Source organism: Pteronotus mesoamericanus, unplaced genomic scaffold (assembly GCF_021234165.1).
Source record: "Pteronotus mesoamericanus isolate MK-2021 breed Mesoamerican mustached bat unplaced genomic scaffold, CSHL_Meso_final contig_180, whole genome shotgun sequence".
NCBI classification, from domain to species: domain Eukaryota; kingdom Metazoa; phylum Chordata; class Mammalia; order Chiroptera; family Mormoopidae; genus Pteronotus; species Pteronotus mesoamericanus.
In genome coordinates, this window is record NW_026555076.1 from 9,545,224 (window position 1) to 9,567,495 (window position 22,272).

Genomic DNA, 22,272 nt, shown 5'->3' on the forward strand with positions numbered 1-22,272 from the left:
TCCATCCCCCACCCCCAGCCCCTCTGTCAGCCTGCTTTCTATGAGTCTGCCTCTGTTTTGCGTGTTCATTTTGTTTGACCAACTATTTTAGACACAAGTGCATTATGCAATAATGAGTTCTATTTTAAACTTAGTATCCTTCATGCACAAGTAAAAAATAAAATATTCTAAAAACGCCCAAAACACTAATGTAATTTTTATGTACTCTAATTTTATTACTTGGCCATGTGTTTCAGGTCTTTTTTGTTTTTAAATAAATAAAGCATATCTGATGAAAAGTGAAGTCCTCTTTGTATTCCTTCTCAGTTCTGCTCCTTTTTCACATAACATTATATTTTCTAAATCTAACCATGTTGATACAGGAGGTTCTAGTTCATTTTTAATGCTGTGTTGCATAACTGTATATGAATATAACACAAATTATTTATGCAATTAATGTTGTATTTCATGCCTGGGAATGAAATACTTTATTGATTTATCTATTTGTCTTACATTACTAAGTACCACACTGTCATGTTTACTATAGCTTTATAAGTCTTGAAATCAGGTAGAGTTAGTCCTCCAAAATTGTTCTTCTTTCCCAAAATTGGTTTGGCTATCCCAGGTCCTTTCCATTTCTCCATAAATTTCAATTTACGTTATCAATTTCTGTGATAAAGCCTACTGTGTGATTTTAGTTGGAGTTGCTTTGAATCTGTAGATCAGTTTAGCAAGAACTGACATCAATATTGTGTCCTCAATACATGACGAGTATCTCTTCATTATGTAGGTCTTCTTTGATCTCTCTCAATATTGTTTTGCAGTTTTAAGTATTCCAAAGTGTTTGTTTTTAATACTACTATGTTTTAAATTTTTATTTTCCAACTCTTTGTTGCTGTATTTAGACATACAATTGATTTTTATATATGACATTTTGTATTAGTTATCTATTGCTGTGTAACAAAACACCCCCAAAGTTTAATGGCTTAAAAAAAAATAGGTATTTATTATCTCTCACAGTTTCTACTTGTCAGAAATTTCAAAACCACCCAGTGAGGCAGCTCTAGCTCATGAAATTGAGCCAGGTGTTGATCAGGCCTACAGTTATATGAAGGTTGATCACCTTGAACTTGTGTCGATTGGATGTTTATGCTTAATAGGTACAGATCTGTGGTGAGCCCAAGTTGTTTCTTAACCTTAACATGCAAGACTCAACCTTCAAATTTTATTTTGTGAATCTTGCTGGGTGTTGGTTTTAGTCTTAGAGTAGGTCATGATTAAACTTTACCTTAGGCCAATGTCTTTATACTTGTGCTGTGGCCTTTTTGGTGTCTCAGATGGATATTGGGGGTATTATGAGGTATTGATGCGGTCTCTCCTTAAAAGGGGTAGATCTCCAAAGTTCCCTACCATTGTCCTTTCCCTAGCTTTGTTTTGTCCTCTAGTATATCTGCTCTGCTGTCGACCTAATAATAGCTGAAATCTGGTAATCTTTTTATGGCTCTACTCTGCACAATTGTTATCAAACAGCAAGCCGGGTTCTGCTGCCGCCACCACCCTCTAGGCAAAATTCAAGAGGCAAATGTTTGTTGATAAAGGAAAGAAGTCTTTATTCATAAGCTTCTCAATTTTGGAATAACAGCTTTCCATATGCATTAGTCACTTAAGCCTATCAATTAAGGCTAAAGTCTCTAACACCTGAGTTCTCCTAGCATTTCCCCCAGGTAGAGCATTACAAACTAGAACAGCTAAGATGCAAAAGCTACATAATTTTGGGAGAATGTCAGGCTTCTGCTTCAGAGGTCATCCCCTCTAGAACACTCAACGAAGAATAACCCTGCCAGCCTCTGCCAGCACAGCCTGATCCTAAGCTGCACCCGCAGTTCCTTCCCATCAAAAATACCGTCCGTTGGGAAATGCAGGCAGCTGCAGCAAGATCACCCAGATGTCCTGGAGGAAGAGACAGCCAGTGAGGGAGCGAAGAGCCTGAGATTCAGAGAGCCAGCCCTCTTTTTATTTGCGTGCACTCTGAATGCCTTCAGCTTCTCAGCCAACCTGTCCTTGGCAGTTCACCATTGCCTCAGGCAACCTCCTCCTCAGACCTCCCTCTACTCCTCCCGCAGTGATCTGATCAGATCTTTCACATGAATACCACTGGGCACTTTTCATTGTTACCTAAATTCTTTTCATCTCAACTCACAATTCATTACCATCGGTTTAATAGGAACTTCCCCCTTCTGAAGTTGTATTGTATTTTAAAACAATACTGTGATAGTCCTTGAGGCCTGAAAAGAATTTTTGGTTATTAGTTTAACCATCATTACTCAGGAAATTATCTGCATCCATAACCAAACTAAGTATTTGGAGTCGTTTAGTACTCCATCTGCTTTTAAGTTCACTGATGATAATTGGTAGGACAATCCACCTTACCTGAACTACAGAAATAATAAAAGTAACAGTAGAGTCCTGGCCTGGTGGCTAAGTTGGTTGGAGCTTTGTCCTTGACCAAAAAATGTTGCAGGTTCGATTACTGGTCAGGGCACATATCTAGGTTGCGGGTTCAAACTCTGGTCGGGGCCCTATGTATAGGAGGCAACAAAACAATGTTCTCTCTCTCTCTCTCTCTCTCTCTCTCTCTCTCTCTCTCTCTCTCTCTCTCTCTCGCCCCTCTTCGCTCTCTAAAATCAGTAAACATATCTTTGGGTGAGGATTTAAAAAATGAAATAAGATAAGATAAATAGTGCCAATAACTCCAGTTTATTGAACATTTAACTGCCTTTTCTAACCCTTTTACACATTACATCAACCCTTTGAAAATAACTTCTAAATGCTCATTTATAAAGACACTATAGATTAGAGGTTAATTTCTCGAAGGCCTCATGCTAGTGAGTGGAATTTGTACTGGTTCATTGTGACTGCAAAGCCTTTATTCTTTTCTTTTCTTTTAAGATTTCATTTATTTTTAGAGAGTGGGAAGGGAGGGAGAAAGAGAGGGAGAGAAACAGCAATGTGTGGTTGCCTCTTGCACGCCCCCCAACCGGGGACCTGGCCCACAACCTAGACATGTGCCATGACTGGGAATTGAACCAGCTACTCTTTGTTTCATAGGCCAGCACTCAGTCTACTGAGCCACACCAGCCAGGGCCAAAGCCTTTATTCTTTATTACTATGCAATCATTTACTTGAATAAAACAATGTTCAACAAATCTAAAGTTCAATCCTTTATAACTCTGACAAGTTTCCTTTTTTATCAACGTAACTAAAAGGAAAACCACATTTTTTTAAACAGTTGTGCTTTTTTTAAAAAACATAACCTTATTTTAATAACAAAGATTTAAAGTTAGGATTATATATTAAATTTATATTAAATATATGGTTATATATTAAATATATCCTCCTGCCCTCTATCGGTTGATTTAGAAGCAAATCCCAGATTTCATATCATTTCATCTGCTAATATTTTACTATTATGTAATTATATACATTCTTTTTTAAAAACATAATATTACAACTAAAAAAATTAACAGCAGTTCCTTCAAAGTTATCCTGTTACCTGACAAGGGCCTGGTCCTGAGTATATCTGTCTAGGGCGAGGAGGTTGTGCGTGGCTTCTTGACCTCGTGTAGAAACAATTTAGCGACATGAGTCCAGGCGACTTCTGAGGGTACGTTTATTAAAGCTGGATACAGTATAAAAAGAATGAGTTTAGCGTAGAAGCAGCAAGAGGAAAGACTAGGCTGGGCTGCCTTAGCTCACTGGGAAGTCAGAGAAGAAGGGGGCCCTGTAGAAAGGTTCAGCGGATTAGCCTGGAACAACCTGCTGCTGCCCATTTCTCCCCTAGTTGAAAGTCTCATGGAGACCGTTAGAATTTAGGAGATTTTTGCCTATGGGAGAAGAGAGATAAGGAAGTGGCTCTGGCTGCTCCTGAGAAGGAGAGCCTGTGGGCAGGGTCCTTTGTCTGGAGGCTTTTATCTCTCTCTTGCAGGTGGGAATCTTAGGGGAGGTCTCAGGACAGAGTTTCAGCAGAACATTCATCAGTTTTCCAAGTGTGCTCTTTCAGGGTGGTGGTCTCCACTGATTGTTCAGTGCCAGAGCAGAGGGTCATTAGTCATTGCAGTTGGTCCTGGTGTGGCTCACCTGATTTTGCTGCTTTTCTGGGCCCAGAGCTAAAATATTACTGAGGCCTAAATACTATTTCTAAGGAGGTTATCTTCCTTCTCTGGCTGTATAGTTTGGCCAGTTTGTTCAGCAATCTGTCTCAGTTTCCCTGTTCTACTTGCCAAGGAATTCTCCTAGTCTCTTACTATCCTGTTTTCATCAGACATTCGCTCAGTAATCAAGGCTTGCTGATGTGTATATGTGTATGGGTATGTATGTGTGCACATTCATATATACATATTGGTATCCAAATAAAGTTCATAGTATTAGTTTTGAAGGGCTTCTGTAACAAAGTACAAGAAACTGGGTGCTTAAAACAACAGACATTTATTGCTTTACAGTTCTAAAGGAGAGAGTCTGAAATCAAGGTGTCAACAGTACCATGTTCCTTCTGAAACCTGTAGGGAAGAATCCTCCTTCCCTTGTTTAGCTTTTGGTTTTTGCTGGCAGTCTTTTGTGTTCCTTGGCTGCACCACTTTAATCTCTGCCTCCATTGTCACTTGACTGTACTTTCCTGTGTGCCTCTCTACCTCCCTTCTCCCTTGTAAGAACACTAATTGTATTGGATTAAGGGTCTACCCTACTTCAATATTACAGTTATCTTAGTTACATCTGAAATGACTCTATATCCAAATAAAAGTGAATTCTGAGGAACTGCAAGTTAGGTTTACAGCACATTGTGTGGGACACAATTCAACCCACAGGATCCATGTACTGTAATTTGTTTATATTTTTTTGTATTTCTCATTTCTCATAAATCTACTTTAATATATAGATTATTTACTCCTCCAGCTTTCTTTCCTTTCTTGCAATTTATTTATTTATTTTTTCTTTATTTTTATTGTTGACACTATTATATATGTCCCCATCCCCCCTTGCCCACCTCTACACAGCCCCGTACCCCCTCCCCTCTGGCTATCACCACACTGTTGTTTGTGTGTATGGGTCAGGCATATATGTTCTTTGGCTAATCCTCTCACCTTCTTTCATTAAGTCTTCCATCCCCCTTACCTCTGACAGCTGTCAGCCTGTTCCCTGTGACCATGCCTTTGTTTCTATTTTGTTTGTAAGTTTATTTTGTTCATTAGATTCCACATGTAAGTGAGATCATATGGTATTTGGTTTCTCTGATTGGCTTATTTCACCTGTATAATAATCCCTAGACCATCCATGCTGTCATAAAAGGTGAGATTTCCTTCATTTTTATGGTTGTGAAGGATTCCATTGTGTAAGTTGACCACAGCTTTTTTAAAAAATTAATTAATTTATTTTTTCAAATACATTTGTCTCTGCCTACCCCCCAACACTTTCCCCTGTTCCCTCCCTCCCTTCCTCCCTCAGCTCTTCCCCTTTGGTTTTGTCCCTGAGTCCTTGCTATATGTTCCTTGACTTTCCCCTTCCCTTCCTTTTCCCCGCCCCCTTCCCTCCTTCCCTCTTGTCTCTGCTGGTTTCTTTCTCTTTCAGTGTAGCTGATCCTCACCTGAGGACATGCTCATTGATTGTAGAGAGAGGGGAAGGGGGAGAAAAAGGGAGAAAAATTAATGTGAAAGACAAACATTGATATGAGAGAGAAATATCAATTTGTTGCCTCTCACATGTATTCTGACTGGAGACCAAACACGCAACCTAGGTATATGACATGAGATCAAATCTGCAATCTTTTGATTCAAGAGACTACACTCCATCTACTGAGCCACACCGGCCGGGACTGCACCACAGCTCTTTTAGCCACTCATCTACTGATGGGCACTTGGGCTGTTTCCAGAGCTTGGCTATTGTAAATATTGCTTCAATAAACATAGAGGTACATATATTTTTTCAAATTGGTGTGTTGGGATTCTTAGGATATATCCTCAGAGGTAGGATTACTGGGTTATAAGGCAGTTCTGTTTTTAATTTTGGGGGGAAACTCCATAATGTTTTTCCCAGTGGCTGTACCAGTCTACATTCCCACTAACAGTGCACTAGGGTTCCCTTTTCTTCACGTCCTAACCAGCCCTTGTTGTTCATTGATTTATTGATGACAGCCATTCTGACAGGTGTGAGATGATATCTCATTGTGGTTTTAATTTGCATCTCTCTGATGATTAGTGATGTTGAACATTTTTTCATGTCTGTTGACCATCTGTATGTTCTTTTTGGAGAAGTGTCTCTTCTGATCCTTTGTCCATTTTTAAATTGCACTGTTTGTCTTCCTGGTGTTCAGCTGTATAAATTTTTTATAAATATTGGATATTAACCCCTTATCAGCTGTGTCATTGGCAAATATATTCCTCTATATAGAGGATTCCCTTTTCATTTTGTTGATGGTTTCTTTAGCTGTGCAGAAGCTTTTTAGTTTGATGTAGTCCCATTTGTTTATTTATTTTTTTGTTTCCCTTGCCCTAGGAGACATGTGCAAAAATATTGCTACAAGAAATGTTTGAGACTTTACTACATATGATTTCTTCTATGATTTTTACGGTTTAATGACATACATTGCAATTTATTTTTAAAGACACCTGCTTGTTTGTTCCATAGTTTCCTATTGTGTGGATTTTGCTAATGATAGTTGTGTGTCATTTTTCAACATATTCACATGTGCTTTGCCTGTGCCCCAGAACATGATTTCTCAGCATGAACGCCATTGGCATTTGAGATGGATGATTCTTTGTAATTGAGACAAGGGCTTTCTTGTGGTACGTTTAATAGCATTCCTGACTTTGACACAATACATGCTAGTTGTATTGGGTTGTGGCAACCATTATTTTCTCCAAATATTTCTAAATGTGCTCTGAGGACAGAATTACCCTCTCTTGAGAACCACTGATAAAAGTCTTGATGAAATCCAGGTTTAATTTTGGGGCAAGATTTCTTTATAGATAGTGTTATGTCCTTCTATCAGGAGGCATATAACATCTGGTTGTCTTTTTGTTATATTAATTGGCAGCAATTAATAACCATTGTTTTGACCTGTTTACTTAGTTAGTGGATATAAAATGATGATGTCCTGGTTCTGTCGTTGCCTTGCCCTGGCCATGTATTAGCTGGAATACTTTCATAAAGAGAAACTTCCCTTCATCAACTACTTGCTTGTTAACCCTAAGATACAGTTCTAATTTGAAAGACAAGGTAAATCATAATTTATTTTTGTTTACCAGTTTTCAAAATGATGAACTGTTCCCTAGCATCATTCAAAGGGTGCTGAAAAAATTTTTTTAACTATTATAAATTCATGGAACAAAACATATTCGATATAGTTCAGTGTAATGCAGTTTTACCTTTACAGAAGCTCCAAATATCTCATATGTGTCCAATGGAAGACATTTTAGTTAGCAACTCTTCTGAGTCATTTAGTTCACATTTTTTGATTACTTCTTTCTTGTATGACAAGATGTTCTAGGTTTATACTGTACATTTGCCTTTCCTACAATGATATTCTCTAAGACTCTGGACTGTGTTTCCTTTGTTCCTTACTCTAAGTAACCTTTACAGAGCAACGGAATCCAACTACCTATTTTTTTTCTCTGAATCCACACATTTGATAGATATATACTTCAATTAGTAACATTCACCACAGGTAAGGCAATGGAGAGGGGTGGTGAAGGCCAAGACTCTTTGAAAAGGTCATGAGCTCATCAAAGGCATTAAATTTCAATAAGAGCACACAACACTGCTAGTTCAAGGAAAGCCTTGACGTTAGCGAAAACCAGTTTGGAACGTGGCTATACTACCTGGCCCTGGCCTAATTAATATTGAATATTGTGAAAATATGTTTCAGAGTCTTGAGATTTTGTTTTCTTCTGTGAGGAATGCTGATCACTTTCAACTTGTATATACTTGCTTTTACATTTTACAGGTGTAGAACTGTGGAAAGCCCAAGATGTTTTCCATTCCCACCCTCCAGTGGGCTTAACTTTGAAATCCTGTCTCTCTGCAGATCTTGTATTGCTTTTGCTTTAGCCTGGGTCTTAGTTAGTTCCTCACTCTAAAGATGTGGGCTGTTCCTCAAATATTATCTCAGGCTTTTGCCCTCTAACTCATGATCTGGGCTCCAGCTCATGTGGTTCCTTGACCACACCAAGATCTCTTTCTTCCACAGAGCCTTTATAGACTGTTCTCTGCCTGAAAGACTCTTACCTCTACCTTTTTCTTGGTGTCAGTCTCAACCTCACCTCCTCACAGAGCCTTTACTAGTTTTTCTACATTAAAAGCACACCTCCCTCCTTGCCTTGTCATATTAGCCTATTGTCTTTTTCATAAAATTCGTCATGATTTTTATTTTGTTTACTTATGCCCAAGTGGAAAGAACTCCAATCCTATTATATATAGAAGTACTCCAGTGCCTATAACAGTATTTGGGATTTGAGACTGAATAGGAATTTGGTAAATATTAGTTGACTGAATTAACAATGAAGAACATTACAGAACAGTTTTATTGATTCTGCCTTTTCTTACATAACCATTGAATAGCAACCTGAATTGAACCATGGGCAGATCTGCCACCTACAACCACTCCCCTTGTTTTGACCATAAAAATGATCCTGCTCATCGCCCTTGTCTTGTCTCCCCTTCATCTAAACTAGTAATCTTTTAGTTCTCAACTAGGCTTTATTTTTCCCTTCTCCAGAAAGCTTTTCTTGACCATTGCTGCATTCTGTACCCCCTCCCCAGTCTGAGTGACACACCCCTAAGGGTTCGTTACATCCTGAGCTTACTCTATATGAGGCAGTGTGTATTGTCTAGTGGGCTGGTTGGCTGGAGCCAAATGTCCTGCATTTGAATCATGGTACTTGCACTCCCAATATTTTGTGTTTAATTTCCCTTTACATAAAATAGAGCTAGTAATATAATTTAATTAGGTTTTTGGATGACGAAATCATATTGTGTAGGTCAAATGCACACATAAGAATATGCAATTTTTAGCTGTTATTCTTACACAGTAATTTCCTGTTAACATCTCTATATTATACTAAAAATTTCTTAAAGGCAGAAGTACTGTCCTGTTAACCTCTGATTCATAAGTATCCAATATGTAGCTGGGTTTTACATCGAGTTGGCCAAAGAGTTCGTTTTGTTTTTTTTTTTTTCATAAGATGGTACTTGTCTTTAACTCCATTAGAAACATTGGTTATATTGTATTGTGACAGCTGTCCTACAGCATGCATTTTTAAAAACTTATTAAAATTGGTGAATTTTTGTGTAGCTATTTTAACATAGAAGATGGAAGTAAATTTGCAACATCTTCAGCATATTATGCTTTATTATTTTATGAAAGGTAAAAATGCAACTGAAACTCAGAAAAAGATTTGTGCAGAGTATGGGAAGGTGTTGTGACTGACTGGACATGTCAAAAGTTGTTTGTGGTTTAATGCCAGAGATTTGTCACTGGATGATGCTCCACAGTCAGGTAGAGTAGTTGAAGCTGAGAGTGATCAAATGGAGACACTGAGAACAATCAACATTACACCACGAGGAGATAGCGGCATGCTCAATATATCCAAATCAATAAAGTTATTGGTGAAAATGAAAAATGTGTCTTTTACAGAAAAAAACATATGGACTTTTTGGCCAACCCAGTATCTACTGAATTGTTTTTCCTTCTTTTTCCTGAAAATCCACCAGACCGCTTCGAACAAGTCTCCATTCTTGTTTTTGCACCCCTTAAAAATCTTCCCAAGGCCTTCAATTGATCTCAACTTATTACAAAGGCCATAAAGGACCAAGGTAGTCTAGACTCTGTCTTTCTCTGAACGTACCATTTATTGTTTTCACATAGCAGTTTCATTTTTTTTTTTTTTTTGCCTTCAAGTCGTCTTTCCTTTGTAAACACAGTTATGGAGCAAGGTAACAGAGTTACATTCTCACTTCTTTGGACAATGAACTTAAAGTTCCTTTGCATATCTTGCCATATTATATAGCTTAGAAATTTTTGGCCACTTCTGTAGTTTCAATTTCTCACTAGGCTTCAATCAACTGTGTACCCCTGAGCCTTGATAATTTTTTTGTTGTTCCGCTTATTTATGCATTCATTGGTTGCTGCTTATATGTGCCCTGATCAGGGATCAAACCCCCAACCTTGGTTTATTGGGACGCTGCTCTTACTGAGCTACTCGGCCAGGGCTCAATATTCTAAAATCAAATTTATTATGTAGACTAAAATGCAATATTAACACGTGGTATACTTCCCTTCCCAATTAAAAACAAAACCAGTAGGTTTTTGTAACAAGTGAGCTGACTGCATCCAGGGCTGCCTTTGGTAGCAAGCCGGGGACACCAGCTAAGAAAGTACTCCAGGTATACAGAGTAGAAAGTGGCGGCAGCAAAGGAAAGGGACCAGCCCAGACTTGTTCTGTGTAAGTCTCCGATTTCCAGAACTGAAAACGAGGAGTCCTGCGGAGCAATAGGAAATATATTTGTCCTGGAGCTAGAAGGGCCGCCTGTGGGCGGTTCAGGTTGGAGAACTGAGCAACAAAAGGGTATTCAGCGCAGCACACAGCAGATAAAACTCTCCAGCGCCTTCATCACCAAAAAGACTTAATCTAGGAACTATCAGGCTGCAGGGGCGGGACGACTTGCCGACGTTATTTCACGTTCTCTGCCCGTTTCGCTTCCCCGCCCCTCTCCGCACTGTGACGTTACCAGGGAGGAACGAAGCGTAAACAGCGCAGAGCATTTTGGGAGTGGGATTGTTTCATGCAGGAAGCAGGCTCCATTTTAGCGCCGCCCGCTGTCGCCATCTGTTTCCCTTCCCTCCCACTTATCCCCCTCCCGTCCCTAAGCCCCAACGGGAAGACTGGGCCTAAGCCTTCGGAGGCTGGAGTGCAAGGAGGAAAGGGGAAAAGGGAGAAGGGGGAAAAGCGAGGAGAAAAACGGTGAGTCGAGAAAGGCGAGTCGTAGAGGCAAAGGTGCTTAAGCACGCAGCCCGGCGGACGGACTGACGGACGTTCCTGTGCTACTGCGGCCGCGGCTGCGGCCCACGCGCGAGTCGCGTCGAGGCGGCGGCAGCGGCAACAGGAGAGGAGCAATGGCGGCCGACAGTCGGGAGGAGAAAGGTTAGTGCGGATAAAGGTGACGGGCGGAGGCGGGGCTCGGGAGTGGGTCGGTGGAGTGGTGGTTCTCCGTTGCAGGGTGGGGGTTGGGGAGTTAGGCTGCCCCGCGCGGGGCGGGTGCCCCCACCGAGACACTTGCTCGCACTGGAAGAGAACGGGCCTGCCCTTTCGTTCTGGATCTCCATGTGATCTAACACTTCATTTGGCCTAGGGTTTTTCTTTGATCCCAATTCCCCTCTTCACTTTCCGTTGAGCTGTCCTGGGCGGGGCTAAGATAAGGCCTTTTCTGAGTTCCAGGCCCTTAGGTTTATTTCCTTGTAGGATTATGCCCATAGAATGCAGAACAGCCTTTTCTGTTAGGCTAAATTTCGAAAACCCTTAATGCCACGATCAAAGATGGTAGTCTAGTAATGAACATGTTTAGAAAGTGGTATAGGTAGGTGGATTATTAATCTCGAGAAATAATGTACAAGGAATTTCTCCTGGCTGTTCCTATTAAATAGGCAAGTCGTAAAAATCATCAGTTCGGATCTTAGAACACTTATTTTGGAAAATAGGCGATGTTTGAAAAGATAATTATGTGACTTAGGCCTGACAAAAATTTTTGGCCACTATTCTGATAAAAATACATAGTGCTGATGTCTCAGAGGGTTCAACCAGGAACAAATGAGTGTAATTTATAGAGAGTTGGAGGGATAAAATCACAGTGAAATATAGGAAGAACTGGTGATGTCGGAATGGAATGCCATGTCTTTGGAAGTACCGACCCCCCCCCCCCCAGGCCCTAAGATGTTAATGTAGATCCTGGATCAATAAATGCCGACTTAAGTTCTTTTCCAACCCAAACATTCTTACCGCTTTGGTTTTGGAAAGGTTATAGTTGATAAAAAAAAAACATGGCACAGCTGTTGTCCCGTATTTCACACAGATCTACCCTTCTGTGTGCCTAGTTAATTGGGGTGGGGATTTGTTATTTGGGCTCTAGAGTCTGGTTGCATTGGGCCTCTACTCTTCTTTTTCAGAGAGAGGAGTCTTAATGGTGCCCCAGGATAGGAACAAGCTTGGGAACTGCGGTGGGTGGGAATATGTTTTAATTACTGCTCCTGTTCTAACACAGTTGAATGATTAGGATATAGTAGTTTAATTTTTGTTCCCTAAATGAATCCTAAGAAATCTCCATCCCTACTTTTGAGAAATCCGGAGGGAATGTGAATGTAGAATTGCATGGTGTTAGTGAATAAAGGAAACTACTTTTAATGAATAGTAAAGTAGGTTATTAAACCAAATGATTTTAATCAGTAATCCAGTCAGCATTTGATTATATGGGAGTGGATTGCAGTTATGTGTGAGATGAATCAAAGGCAAAATGAGTAGAACTCAGTACTCAAGAATTCATTCTCTTGAAACATAGTTGCAGGTCAGTAATAGAGTAGATTCAGTAGTGTAGATTGAGGAAGACAAGTTGGTGATGTTTTAAGTATTTTTGTTTTAGAAATGGAGTTACTGATAAAAATGCAATCCAAATACATAAACTTTGTAATTATAATTGGGAAGCAGAAATGCCACCTGGTAGGAGTATGTAGGATAAATTGTCCAACTTTTGAAAGGCCTCACATTTTTGAAGTTTTTATAGAATTTAATTTCCATAATTGATTTTACCTGTTTTAAAAGTTTTGATACACGTGCTTATCTTTATAGTTTAGATTAAGATTATCTTGTGTTTATTGAGAAAGCTAGCAAGTACAAACCTACCAGAATTTGCTTAGTATAGAAATGGGAAGATTTCTACAATAACCCATTTTGCAAATAAGAAAACTGAGGCCCAGAGTGTCTTAACTTACTGGACCATTTTCACGCAGAGTAATAGCTAGAATTAGAATCACTACTTGACTTTTTCTTCTCATAATTGATCAAGAAGCAGTGGGAAGTTGAGTACTTACTATCATCAGTTATATTATATGCAACATTGGAAAATTATAAAAATAAGCTTTGTGAGAATCTTAGACATGTCACAAACCTTAGGTTCCTTCTAAATGCTTTCATAACAGAACAGTTAAAAGAGTTTTGAACATAGAGTCCTTTGATTATTGGGTTTTTCACATCAGCTGTGTAATAAAGGGACATCAAGTTCTATAATGCTTCTGTAATAACCATACTTAGCAGCTAAAGCCTATATAACTGGTCAGATTGCCAGTTCCTTTGATTATTTGTCCAAAAAGTAGATTCGAAAAGAAGTTGCAATGTTGATGGTGATAACTGATACTAAATGTCGTGTTTCTGTATGAGGAAGTACATGTCTTTTAGATTATAAATACCTTATTTATTTTATATTTTAAGCTTCTATAAAGTTTTCTCCAAAGAATAGTTATAAAGTTTAATGTGGATAATGAGTTACCCCTTCCATGAGAAATGTGTTTTCTGCATTACCAAACTGGAAGCTCCATGAGGGCCAGGAGGTGTAAGTCTTGTTCACTGGGTTCCTAGTGTACAGTAATTGTGTTGTTGTAAATCATTACAGTTGGAGTTCATTAATAACTGAGTAGTTATGTGACATTTGCTATTGATGATGAAAGCCAAGAGTTTCAGAGTTTGAATTATATATGTCCACACACACTAATGCAGGCAAGTATATAAATAGGTACAGGCAGTTATACACACACACACATATGTATATACATACTGTAGCCCTCCCTATAGTCTGTCCTTAGAATAAGATTGACTTTATTCTTGGTCCACTTTAGTTAGGGCTCTGTAAAGTGTGGAGTATGTATTAGGTATTCTAATGCATTTGTTTTACCCATAATAAAAGTACCATAAAAAATTAAGTGTTCTTAGACTTCAGTTGTATGTGTTTTTGAGAGAAAAGAAATATGGATGGGATGGGAAATCCAAATATCTACACTTCATTTAAAGGGTTGACAGTTTTGAATGACAAAAAAGTAACTAAGAAACTGTCTAAAGTAAAATGTAACAGAAAAGGAGGTTCCAGGAAACCTTGTTTCATTGCCATACCCCAGTAAAACTATGTTAAATAAATTAAAATAAAAAGTATAATGTACTCTGGTACTGATTGGAAAACACAATGTATATTTACCTGCCAGTTTTGTTTATTTAAATACTCTTGGTCTGAGTCTGATACTGGCCCCTGAAATAAATAGTATTTTGTGTCTCTTGACCTAGAAGTTTCTGGGGTTGAAAAAAGAAGAATTAAAAAAAAAAAGACTGTGTCTCAGCTAAACGTTAATTTTCTACACTAATATCCCTGGAGTTTGTGGCCTTACTGGGCCAAGAATTGCAAGGTTAAAGTTAAATGAATACTACATTTGGATTCAGGATTGTGAGATTTCAGTCATTTTAGTTCTGGGGCTTCATTTTGGAGTTGTTGCGTACATAACCTTATAAAGGTTAACTACTTTGAAAGGCGGACTTTCTAAGTTCCCATGTTTATCTCAAACCAAAATTCCCCAGTCAAGTGACAAAACACAAGCCTTGTTACTGCTAACATCTTGACAGTTTTTGAGCAGGCTCTAAAAATAGTGATTCTTTTTATTTCCTTACTTTTGTCTCTTGTACCCCTGAATCTATACCTGTATGTAAAAACTCAGTTTGCTAATAGTTTGTGATAACTGGGATCTTGCTATCTTAGCTTGCACCAGTGAGCATTAAATGAAGTCCATATACATTGTATATTGGGAAAGCAAAAGGTTCACAGATGACTACACTTCATAGAGGGCTCAAGCTAGCAGCAGCCTGTTTTGTTTTTGTGTAACTGAGGCAACATTTAAAAGTCAGGCAATTACAAATAAAAATCTGTACCTGGGAATTCTCTTGAAAATCTAGAAGAATCTGACAATATTCTGTCAAGGCAGTTAATCCATGGGAATTGAGTACAGTTACCCCCTTTAGTATTTCTACTCTTTCACAAAGTACCATATCTACGAAAATGGAGTTTGGTGTGTCCCCTGTGCCTCAGTGTTTATTGAACTGAACCTTCAATTGATTGACAGTTATTTAACATCAGTGTTACTTGGGAATTTCAGGCTTATATGCATTTTAGGGTCAGGCAGATAAAGTACTTGTTTAATATAATAGGTGATGGTGAGTACACATTAAAAAATAAATAAAAGAGCAAGCATGTTCCATGTCCAGGCAATATTAGAAAATAAACTGATTTGCCAGGCATAATCCCATGTTTTCTCCTGCCAGACCTTCACATATATTACCTTCTCTGGGTCTTAAAGGAAGACTACTAGGACTGCTCCAGCTGGCTCTTTTCAGGGAGACTCGGGGCCCCTAATTATCAAGTAGTTCTTTAAAAATACAAGGTTTGGATTTTTATGTTAAATCTTTAGTTGTCAAAAATGAAGTGTCCAAGAGCTAGATTCATCTAACAGTTTATTAGTGTATAAGTTTTGGATGGACTTGAATTTTAGCCATACATGGAAATACACTGTTTAATGAAGCATTTTGTGTTTCATCTGAGCTAATACATTTGACTGACATGAAAAAAATTCATTTTGTTGTGGCATCTTAATTTTTGAGGTTTTAAAATGACTTTCAAAAAACTCTGTAGAGTTCTTTATGTAGACTTACCAAAAACAGGAACAGAAATAACATACTATGAAGTGCTTTATCATAGAAATAATGCATTAGAGTTATTTTCATAGTACATGAATTGTATGTTCCTAGAACTTTCCTTAACCTGGCATTTGCTTTCCTTTGTTCATTTACTTTAATATTTTTAGGTTGGGTTGCTTCTAACTACTATGAAGTAATTTAATATACATATTTCTATACACAATAATGTTAAATTTTAAAACATATTTTAAACATTTACTAAAGTAATTTCAAGTCACCATAGAGAACTTGTGGACATTACTGTCTGTTTGTTTGTTTGTTTGTTTTCCCAAAGGGGTATGCCACTGATGATTGGTCTCTAATAGCTGTAGCTTCTGAAAATACTAAAATAACTTTTTATTTTTTTCATGACTAATTGATTCTAAATTGAAAAAATGAATTAAAATATAGAGTAAGTGTACATTTTCTAGCTAAGGAAAGAAGGGGTCAGAGGAACCCGCTTAAGTTAGCTTTGTAACTCAGTACAATAAACTCTCTCACCTTTTGGGGGTTTTAAAATGTACACCTTATATTTACAATTAAAATCATTAGGTTTAAACAAAAGAAAGTATATGGTAGTTTTGAAAACATCTACAGAATACCAAGTACTTGACATCTCTCCCAACAATAGGCGGAGTCTTAGGTCTGTTTCCTCTGTTAGATCTTGTGTAGACTTTTGTGATTGCCTCTGAATAAAATACTGTGGTAATGTTGCTGAGCCTTTACCTGGCCCTTTTTCTGTTGGAATCTGTATATCTTTAGAGTCCTAAATCAGCAGGTAAGAGGTCTGCCTACCCTGGAGCTGCCATGGTGGAGAGTGAACACAGAAAGAAATGCACGAGAAGCCTCAACTGTTTTTGAGTCTTCCCATCCTAGGTGCCAGCCAGAAATGTGAATGAATGCGCAAGCCTTCAGATGATTTCTGGCCCTGGATACTGTCTAACTTCAGCTATATGAGAGACCCACCTAGGTTGAGCTTCAGAACCATAAGCAATAATAAATGATTGTATTGTTCTAAAGCACCAAGTTGTGCCCTGACTGATGTGGCTCAGTTTATTAGAGTGACGTCCCATGAACCAAAAATGTTGCAGGTTCGATTACTGGTCAGGGCGTGTATAGGAAGGAGCCAACTCATTGATGTTGCTCTTTCACATTGATGTTTCTCTTCCTCCCTTTCCCTCTCTCTAAAAATAAATGAGTAAAGTCTTAAAAAAAATCGCCAAGTTTTGGGGTGACAGTGATGTTTCTCGCACATCGATATTTCCCTCTCTTCCTCCCTTCCCCTCTGTCTAAAAATAAATAAAATCTTAAACACCAAGTTTTGGGGTGGGATATTACACAACAGTAGGTAATCAGAACATGTATATATTTGTCTTACCGAAAGAATTTTGTTTTGTGTTTTGGATCAGATTTTGTATATCACGTCCCCTAGTCATTAACAAAAGGTTTGTGGAAGATAAGGTTTACTAGAATCTGATAGTGTGATAGGAAAAGGCTTACAGGTTGAGAAACTCATCAGGTTATTCAGATAATTGCCCTCCCTATTTCCTTTTTCAAACACTGATATTTTTATTCTAAATGCCTCTTACCAGAGGTGAAGAAACTGGAGCTTAGACTGGAATTTTCCAAAGGATATCTAGCTCTTAAATAGTAACCTGGATTTTGTTTCTTCAAATTCACATCTTTCTCCTTTCTGTTGTATTTCAGTAAAAAAGTAGTTTCAGTGATGGAGAAAAATAACTTAAAATGCTGTCGTCTATATCAGGGCTGGCAAACTTTTTGTTAAAGAGCCAGATAGTAAATTGTATTTTAGGCTTTACGTGGGCCATATACAGTCTTTGTCATGTTTTTCTTTGCTTTTTTTTTTAAACACCTTAAAAATGCAAAAACCTTTCTTTTCTTAGGGGTCAAAGACAAGTCCTGTGCTGAACTTGTTCTGCAAGTGTTAGTTTGCCAATATTGTAATAAAACCACAGTTAACTTATTGAAATCATGGATTATAATACAAATATAAATGTGTGGACCACTAAGTGAGGATGCTATGGGTGATCTTAAAAGTACATTTAAGATACTGTAATGTTGGTAATACAGAGCATTCTGATACACTAATTTGAAATTAATGTAGTGCACACTACCTTTTAATAGACATTTTGTTGTTTCCTTGTACATCGTTTAAAGGTGTTTTTCATGTTCTCCATTTAATTTAGCCCTAGTTTAGAAAGCCAAAACTTTAGATTCATATCTATTTCTACATAAGTAATTTTGTATATCTGCAGAGGAATGGATAAAACATACTTTATGTATTTTTATGATATGAATATATGATACATGTGAAAGTTATAAAGTGTTAAAAGCATAAGCATTGGTTAGTATTTATTTTAAGAATTTATAGATGCTTTTTAAAACTAATCTCCGAATTTTACTTACTTGTTACAGCTTTTTAAAACAAAAATTCACTTTTTAATAATCGGAAAATCATGATTTAGGCATGTCTGACATTTAGGTTGATTTAAATGCAACTGCATAGTTCTTTAATTCTGTAATTTAACACATAGAAAGTGTATAATTTCATATGAAGGTCCTTACTTTTGAGTTGATATTTCTAATTAAGAACTAATAATTTCATGAAAAGAAATAGCACTGTATTTACATGATTACTTTGTTGTGATAGTTTTAAATTTTTTCTTTTTGTTTTTATGTATTCTGTCAGAATCTGTTGGGACCCACTATTTCTTTTTCTGACTAGAGAATTTTTACCCAAGAAATAGTAAATATCTGCAAAACTTGGACTTTCTTCTATCAAATTATTTGGTTTTCTTTTATTTATAATATAAAGTCTAAAATTTTGTTTGCCACCATTCAGATCTTGAGAGAATGTCCTCCTTAGCAAAAATGTTAAATCCAGAAGGTGAGAGAAGTCTTTTTGGTTAAAAGAATAAGTAAACAAAAATTTAAAAATCCATATAGTATATATTCTTTATAAATGGTAAAGTACAGATTAACATTTTATCACCACAGAAATCAATTGCTGTGCTATACATGATTTTCAGATGTTCTTAAATAGCAACTGTGTCTAACTCCAAATACAGAGGAGATGGTATGTGTTAACTTCCTCTGTATCCTATCTAAACTTGCTTTCCTTTTTATCACACCTACGTTAACTGTGTTTTCTTCAGTCACTGATTTCTATCATCCTTCTGGGAAATTTGAATCCCATCTAGCCTGCTTATAGAACCCAGGTTAATAACCCTTGCTATACTTTGAGGGGGCTTGCTTTTTGGCTGGAGCCATAAATACAATCGTCGTATCTCATAAGTTTCATGACTTTATACTTCTCTTTGCCACATCTTGTATTTGTAAAACTATTTTTGATACTGGAATACTTAGTGTTGAAAACTTTTACTATTAGATTTAGTCCATTATTTAAAAAAAAAATCAGTTTAAAGTGGTAAATGTTTGCATGTGTTTCTAAGATTTACTTTGTCTATTGGAGAGCATGAGGGTGAGAATGCGGTGACAAAACTGAATTCTTAAGTTGTTGTGATCATTGCACAGCATGTCAGTTACAGCAGTAGTTTCCTTGTCTGAACAAGTTACACTTCTGTGGTCCGTACCAGCAGCTTCAAATGTATTTGATTGTATAGCACATCAGTAATTTTTTCTTTTAACTTTCTTTTGACTTTATTTCAAACAGAATAGCAATAAGAATAGTACAGATAATTTACTTTTCAGCCATATTCCACAAATGTTAATATTTTACCACATTTGTCTTTCTAATTTGTATTCTCTCTCTCGAACACATTTTCTCTCTCAGTGTATATGTGTGCATAGCATGCAAACACACTTTTTTCCTGAGTCATTTGTTAGTCAGTTGCAGACATAATGCTTCTTTGCCCCTAATACTTTGGTATGTATTTCCTAAAAATTGAGATCAACTTTTACTTAATATAGATATAATGTACATACTAAAAAAATCAGGAAATTTGGCCTTGATATGACTATAATCTATAGACCATGTTTAGAGTTTTATTAATTTTCCCAATTATGTTTCAGATCAAGTGCTGTATTCAGTTAGTCATGGTCACTTTAATCACATATGGCATTGACATTTGATGTTCCTTAATTTGAGTTTGTTTGATGTTTCCTCTTGTATAGGTTCAAATTTTGCATTTTTTCATAGGAATGTCACAGAATTGTTCTATGCTCAGTGCTGGAGGTCCGTGATGTAGATTTGACCCACTGTTGATGATGGTAACTTTGATTAACTAGATTGTGCTAGAGTCTGCCAGCTTTTCTCTTGGAAGTCAATAAGTATCTTGCGAGGAGTACACAATCCTTAGTAAATGTACATTTCTAAGTTTTACACATGTATTTCCATACTAATTGTACACATTTTAAGCAGTTAAAACACTTAGAAATTAAATGATGTGAGATACAATATTGAAGTTCTAACGTCACCCTTGGTGTCCTTGTTTGTATATCCTTTCATACCTTGTGTGATGTATACTCCTGGCTTTGTAGAGCAGGGTTCTATATCATCTTTAACTTTGTATGATTTTATAGGAATTACTCTTTTGTCTTCATCCTGAAATATTCATACTTCTTTTTAGGGTTATGTTCTCATACTTCTGTAGCCTTAATGATAATGACTTTCCTTAATTTTCTTGCTTTCAGATGGAGAACTTAATGTTTTAGATGATATTTTGACTGAAGTACCAGAACAAGATGATGAACTGTATAATCCAGAGAGTGAACAAGATAAAAACGAGAAAAAGGGTAAGATTTCTGTTATTTTTGTTAAAATAACTGTAGACAGAGATTTAATTTTATAAGAAAATAATTTTGCTTTTGTATTTGTTTCTTGAGGCATTAATACCAAAAGCACAATCATAAACAGTGGTACCTAATTCCACAAGTAAGAGTAATTTTTTTTTTTTACAAATGTGTAAAACATCTCAAATAGATGAGATCATTCAAAGTTTTGAAAGTTGTATTTTCTTTCTGATTAACTTTGGAATAAAATTATTTCAGAAGAGATTTTAAATAAATGAGGTTTTTCTCCTCTCTGATATATAATATCTATTAATCTTTGGTGAAATAAATGGAATACCCAAACACTTTTATATGTTATTTTAAATTGTGTTTTTAAGGATCAAAAAGAAAAAGTGACCGAATGGAATCTACTGACATCAAACGACAAAAGCCCTCTGTTCATTCAAGACAGTTGATTTCTAAGCCACTGAGCTCATCAGTTAGCAATAACAAAAGAATAGTTAGTACAAAGGGAAAATCAGTCACAGAATATAAAAATGAGGAATATCAAAGATCCGAGAGAAACAAGCGTCTAGAAGCTGACCGGAAGATTCGGTTATCAAGCAGTGCCTCCAGGGAACCTTATAAGAGTCAACCGGAAAAAGCTTGCCTCCGGAAAAGGGATCCTGAAAGGAGGGCCAAATCTCCTACGCCAGATGGTGCTGAGGTAGTAAATATTATTGCAGCTATAAAACAGAAAGCAATTTTTTTTCTGAGGCTTTAGAACTATTTATTCACTCTGACCTTTTCTGTTACATGACTGCTGATTCCCTTTTTCTTTAAACATCAGAGAATTGGGCTTGAAGTGGATAGACGTGCAAGCAGATCCAGCCAGTCTTCTAAGGAAGAGGTGAACTCTGAAGAGTATGGTTCTGACCGTGAGACTGGCAGCAGTGGTTCTTCCGATGAGCAAGGCAACAACACTGAGAATGAGGAGGAAGGGGTGGAGGATGTGGAGGAAGATGAAGAGGTAGAAGAAGATGCAGAGGAAGATGAAGAAGTAGATGAAGATGGAGAGGAGGAGGAGGAGGAGGAGGAAGAGGAGGAGGAGGAGGAAGAGGAAGAGGAGGAGGAAGAAGAATATGAACAGGATGAGAGAGATCAGAAGGAAGAGGGAAATGATTATGACACTCGAAGTGAAGCTAGCGACTCTGATTCTGAATCCGTTTCCTTCACAGATGGGTCTGTCAGATCTGGTTCAGGCACGGATGGATCAGGTACTATTTATATGCAAAAGCTCTTTAAAAATTTTTTTTGACCTGATGAGTTTTATTCTTGAACATGTTTAAATTGAATTAGAATATTTTTGAGGAGATGGAGGAGGTGAATAGGACTGCCTTGTGATATATTTTTTTTAATAACCTATAAGTGTATTGTAAATACATTTGAATAAGATTTACATACCTTTGTAAAGACATTTACCAGCTTGAATGTATTGTATTATAAATTAACATAAGTTCACTTTTTTTCTATAGGGAGATGTGTTTCAGGTCTTAATGTTAGGAATTCTTGGGTTTTTAATGTTAGCAACAACATTTTTTAAACACTGATGTGCTTGAAGTATATGGCACCTGTGCACTAGTTACTAGAATATTTCCGTGTTAAATGCCTCTAGATTTTCATTATGTGGCAGTAGATATTGAAACAACTCTTTCTTTCTTTTGGGAGCACAACC

At 37.1% G+C, this 22,272-nt stretch overlaps 2 protein-coding genes across 5 annotated transcripts in view; one reads left to right on the forward strand and one right to left on the reverse strand.

Moving 5' to 3' along the window:
- Positions 1–10,856, reverse strand: part of LOC129065518 (transmembrane protease serine 11E-like) — a 119,117-nt gene extending 108,261 nt beyond the window's left edge. Inside the window, exon 1 of the mRNA XM_054566749.1 lies at positions 10,759–10,856. Coding sequence (XP_054422724.1) covers positions 10,759–10,856 — 98 coding nt within the window. The remainder of the gene's footprint in view (positions 1–10,758) is intronic.
- The window catches only part of YTHDC1 (YTH N6-methyladenosine RNA binding protein C1), a 32,963-nt gene continuing 21,492 nt past the window's right edge, over positions 10,802–22,272 (forward strand). For all 4 annotated transcript variants that reach the window (XM_054566813.1, XM_054566815.1, XM_054566814.1 and 1 more), the window contains exons 1-4: positions 10,802–11,171; positions 20,460–20,561; positions 20,936–21,264; positions 21,388–21,814. In XM_054566813.1, the coding sequence (XP_054422788.1) occupies positions 11,144–11,171; positions 20,460–20,561; positions 20,936–21,264; positions 21,388–21,814 (886 nt within the window). In that variant the 5' untranslated portion in view covers positions 10,802–11,143. The remainder of the gene's footprint in view (positions 11,172–20,459; positions 20,562–20,935; positions 21,265–21,387; positions 21,815–22,272) is intronic.